Raw genomic sequence first — 5,617 nt, 5'->3', positions numbered from 1 at the left:
TGGTGTGATTTGATGTTGCCACATTTGTGTGGCTGTAACTGCAGTCATCACAATGATAAAAAAATGTTATGCTTACTACCGGTTACCTTCATGCTGACAAACATATGGGTCCCATATGGGTTTGTCCGCAGTTTCCACAATGGCCCCACATGGGTTTGCCCATGTAGGGCCACAGCCTACATGGGCCCTACATGGGCAAACCAATGTGGGCCCACCACCATGTAGGGCCCATGTAGGGCCCATGTGGGCTGTGGCCCTACATGGGCCAACCCATGTGGGGCCACCGTGGAACCCGCGGACAAACCCATATGGGACCCATATATCAGCCCTCCTTGGCCCCTATGGGCCCCACCTGGGCATGCTGGCAGGGTGGTAGTTTGCTATGATAAACACTGTCAATATAGTTGAAGTCAGTTCATGGATAAGGGATGTACGCTTTCTGACAAATTGCGACCGCCGATTGGTCAGTTGCTGACAAATACCCTGGAATGATTGGGGGAGAAATGCTCCTGGTCTGCATGGGGACGGAACCGGCATCATGTCAATTGTTTCCTGGAAGTGATAATACACATAGACAAAGTTTAAATCCTCTTGTGGGATGTTTTTTTTTTTGTTGTTGTTTATTTGTTTTGTTGTTGTTGTTTTTTTGTTTGTTCGTAGTAGTTTGGGTATATAATAATTTATTTTTACTTTGTGTCTTGTGATGAAAATGCTGCAACAACACCATATAAGTAATGTTAAAACAGATGAAAAAAATAAATAAATCTAATATTTTCTGGGGGTGCTATGACTTTTCCAGGGGGAGCTATAGCACCCGCTAGGGTCCCCCTTGCCCCGCCACTGTTGCCTTGGGGATGTAACACTGCTATAGGATTTTTTTCTTTGACTTGAACGTCTCAGTTACAAGGAAACATTTATACCAAAAATACCTTCAAGGTCTCTGACCTGATGGATCCATGCAGGTCCAGGAAGAACTCAATTGATATCAATTCTCTGCTCATCATCTGCTCCACATCTCTATCAGCTGTCCGTCTGTCCGTCCGTCCAGCTCATCTTGTCCTCTGTTGTCTCTCAGCTCCACTGGTGAAGGTGGATTCAGGGGTGAAGTTTGTCCTGCTGCCCTGCAGAACCAGAGTCTACCTGCCTGGAGGAGCTAGAGTGGAGTGGAGGGACGGAGAGAACAGGACGGTCCATGTGTATCAGAAAGGTTCTGATGATCCTGAAGAACAGAACCTGACCAGCAGAACCAGAACCAGGATGAACAACGACCCACTGAAGACTGGAGACCTCAGTCTGACTCTGAAACATCCCAAACCTGGAGACAGCGGGATCTACAGCTGCAGAGTCAGGAAACGAGTCGTCCTGGTGATGAAACGGGTTCATCTCCAGGTCAAAGGTCAGTGGTTAAATGTTGGATTCTTCCAATCAGATGATTGGTGGTGATCAATAGTGATGTTTGACTGATTAGATCAGGAGTCCCCAAACTTTTTCCTGTGAGGGCCACATAACTTTTCCTTTCTCTGCTGGGGGGCCAGAGTCAGTTTGTAACAGAAAAAGTGTGACGATTGCAGGAGTGCCTAAATGTAAAAATGTATTGTTTTCCAGAAAGCACAATTAAATAACCCTGTCTGGGTTCTTCGCCGAACAAAAGTCAGGAAATAAATAATAACCAAATAACCCTCTGTGGGTTCTTCACAGAAAAAATCCAGGAAATAGCACTATTTATGAAATAAATACCGTATTTTCTGGACTATAAGCCTCAGATTTCTCTGCCGCTCCAGGTTTTCCACAGCGATGCAGCAGCAGCAGCAGAGGGGGGCGGACACCCAACTTTTGAGTCATAACAGGTCAATTGAATATCACATTTATTACGGTTGAAAAAGAAAAAGTTGCCAAGATTAGATTTAACTGAACAGTTTCCAAACGGTAACCGTAACAGCAAAAGTGCTGATCCTTCATGTCTGCTACTAGCATGAGCTAAAAGAAAATGGGCGCTTTCTTCATCTTCTTCTTCTTCTTCTTCTTCTTCTTCTTCTTTAGATTTCAACAGCAGCTTGCATCCATTTTTGCTGCACTACTGCCATCTACTGGATCCTAATATCTATACCTCAAATTCTCATAATGATCTCAGTATTATGTAAAAAACGAAAAATCTTCTTTTTCCCCTCAATGCTATTTAACTGATCAACAACATTCTCAAATTTCAATTCCCTATTAAAACCTAATTCCGTTTTAATGGGCGCTTTCTTCTTTTATTTCCAATTTTGACTTCCAATGATTCACTTTCTGCTAAGGAGCCCCCTGGTGGTTGAAGAAAAATCCACATAAAAGCCGCAACGGGCTATAAGCTGCAAGGTTCAACGCTTAGGAAAAAAGTAGTGGCTTATAGTCCGGAAAATACGGTATATGAAAAATAATTCTAAATGCTCTCTGGTATTGTTCAGGGGGCCGGACCAAATGTGGAAGCAGGCCGGATCCAGACCGCAGGCTGTAGTTTGGGGCCCCTGGATTAGATGGTCAAAGGTCAGTGTGATGTAATGAGTGAGGAAGATGAGGAAGCAGATGGGAGGAACAGGTTCAGGACAGACAGGGACCTGAAGAAGCAGGTGGAGGCTTTGACTAGGACAATGTCCCCTACAGGAGACACTAATTAGTGTTCAGCGACAAAAAAACAGAAAAATTTCTTAAGACCAATTTTTGGGGGATTGGCTAAGTTACAGTGAAATGTAACGTAAAATGTGGTTTAAAAAGTTTTTAAACCACATTCAAGCTGCAGAACCAAAAATGACTAGTAATGCACATCAAACATGTTTTTCTCAGTAAGCAACCTATTGAGAAATAAAACTAAAATTCAAATGTTGCTTAGATATGAGTTTTGTTCAGTTTCACTGCTACATCTTTACAAATCTTTAAGGTTCTAAATAAAAAAGCTTTAATGATTAAATGCTCTAAATAAAATTCCTCATAAACACTGATTTATTGAAATGGTTCCCAATACAAGTTATGGGCTATTTAAATCATAACTTAAAAAATGAAAGACTTCCTGCCAGATTTTTTCCTGTTTCAGATTTCAACTAAAGAAACTACAAAGTTGTAACCCAAGCACTGTAGAGGTGCATGATTACACTATTTTTAATATACACTTAACAAAAAAAAAAAAATCTTAATTGTGGCTGTGAGCATGTGGATGAAACTGATTAAAGTTGATAGGAGTTGACAGAAACACCTTGAGGTGAAATGAAACACAGTTTGAGTTCAACTTACACATGTTGCTGAACTAAAGGGCTGCACAGTGGCACAGTAAGTAACACTGTTGCCTTGCAGCAAAAAGGCTCTGGGTTCAATTCCCGGCCCAGGGTCTTTCTGCATGGAGTTTGCATGCTCTCCCTGTGGATGGTGGGTTTGTGGGTTCTCAGGAATGGTTGTTTGTCCTGTCTGTCTCTGTGTTGCCCTACGACAGACTGGTGACCTGTCCAGGGTGCCCCCGCCATTCTCGCCTGGAATGTTAGCTGGAGATAGGCACCATCACCTCCTGACCCCACTAAAGGATTGGGGCAGACAAGGGTGTAAGAAAATGATGATGGATGGGCTGAACCAGAGAATGTAGATTTGGCTCCATCATGTGGCCAGATATGATCACTGCACTATGGAGACTGGATGATTCTCCTTTGTTCTACAGATCATTATATAGGGAAAAAATTTAAGTTTTATTTGGTGTTATTCAAACAAAGAATCTCAGATGATTACAAAACTTTGAAGAACAACCAAGACTGAATGTCTTACATAAAGTATGGACATATTCAGAACAATTCAAAGAAAGCATCCTGAAAAATTTAGCTCATTTGAACGATTGGTGTTTATTTAAGTTTGAAGATCAGATGAAGCATTTTTCACATTTTTGTTAACAAATCCCCCCACTTCAACCAACCATGACCATATTAGATATGTAAGATCAGACCTACAGGATGAAAGTATGTCCAAAGTTTTGTGAAAATATGATCAGCAGTTTTTGCTAACAAGTTTTAGAATTTTACAGCGTCATCTAGTGTAGCACTTAAAAAAACAGCTCCACATCGTCAATATGGTGTTTGTAGTTGGTTGTATGAAGAAAATTGTGGAATTTTTTTATGGTTTCAAAATTATGGTAAATTTAATTTTTAACTATGTGTGTAGCAATATTTAATTAGCTATTATGTGGTAATTGGCACAAAAATCAAATTCCAGCGTAAGAACCTTTTTTGTTTTTTCCTTATATTATGCCTGGTTTTATTGGACTCAGTTGATCCTAGAGGGTGAGATTGGTTTTGGATAATGTCATGTTCATGGTTGTCTGAGTAGCGGTGTGGGTCCTGAACCCAAATACCAAATGAAAGTTGGAATAAGTTTCAGGGTGGAGACTGCAGTATGAGTTTCAGCAGAGAACAATAATTAAAAAAAATGGAAACACGAATGAAAAACAGGGTTCCCTGATCCACTGGGAGCAGGCAATCAGCCTTGTATAGGCTGTCTGCTTGATTCTGTGGGCTCAGAACCCTAAATTAATTCAGGGGAAGCAAAGTGCATTAGACATTTTCCAAGTTAGCAAAAATGCTAAACGAACAATTAGCTCTCCTATTAGAGCATTAGTGGATCAGCAGCAATGTATTATAGTCCCAATGTTTATGAATAAAATATTCATATTACGAGGAATCAATGCAAGGATTATCACAACATTCATCAACATCAGTGCATGTTTTCCTCCTACATCAGTCCCCGTTCTGAATCAGCTGCAGATGAAGGGAACCATCAGTCTGTTATCAACCAAATGAATAAATGAAAAGAAGTTTCACAAAACACCAGATAAACAAAGATAATGATGTAATGAATAAATGTGTAATATAATAATAATAATAATAATAATAATAATAATAATAATAATAATAATAATAATAATAATAATAATAATTCCAACACTAAAAAAGTATGAATGTCCCTCAAAATGTAAAAAGACGAAGAAGGGGCATATTCTAAAATGCAGTCCTGAAATAAAAAAGATATAAAATCACAACATATGTGTATTTAGCACATACCTATAAGACACATCAGTGTGGGTCTCAGCAAGTGGGAATGATGTACAGGAAGATCTGTACACAATCATAAAAAGACAGTTTGGAGGGAAAGTCTTAGACAAACTTAATTAAAAGCACCAACGTTTCACTCTAGCCAAACCCAAAGTCTTTTAAAACAATTTAGTAACATTTAACTTTACATTTTTATGCAAAACAAAAACAGTTAAAAGTATTTTAAAGTTATAAGCATTACTGAGAGAGTGATAGCATTAGCACACATCTTACCAGGATGTTCCACAAGTGATACAGCTGCAGCTGTATCACTTGTGGAACAAATAAAGGAGTTTCTGTAGTTTCACATCACACTGGTTGCATTGCATGGGAGGGTTACAGGGGGGCTGGGGAGGGCAGCTTCCCTCCGCTGGACGTGCCAGGGAGGGAGGAATGTATACGGTGGCCAACAGGTGCAAATGCGCAGCAACAGAGAAAACATGCAAAAAAAAAAAAAAAAAAAAAGCGCACAAATGAAATGCAGCAAAAAAAAAAAAAAACCCAAACCAGGGCCAAGC

The 5,617-nt window shown here is 39.9% G+C and overlaps 1 protein-coding gene across 1 annotated transcript in view; it reads left to right on the top strand.

Annotated features, from left to right (window-relative positions):
* The window catches only part of LOC106950362 (NACHT, LRR and PYD domains-containing protein 3-like), a 69,990-nt gene that overhangs the window by 8,549 nt on the left and 55,824 nt on the right, over window positions 1–5,617 (top strand). The window contains exon 4 of the mRNA XM_015037160.1: window positions 1,076–1,396. Within this exon, the coding sequence (XP_014892646.1) occupies window positions 1,076–1,396 (321 nt within the window). The remainder of the gene's footprint in view (window positions 1–1,075; window positions 1,397–5,617) is intronic.

Source organism: Poecilia latipinna, unplaced genomic scaffold, assembly GCF_001443285.1.
Source record: "Poecilia latipinna isolate Pla-1442-1.1 unplaced genomic scaffold, P_latipinna-1.0 Scaffold397, whole genome shotgun sequence".
NCBI lineage: Eukaryota > Metazoa > Chordata > Actinopteri > Cyprinodontiformes > Poeciliidae > Poecilia > Poecilia latipinna.
Note: the sequence above shows the minus strand (reverse complement) of the source record. Positions and strands in the feature narration are given on the sequence as shown.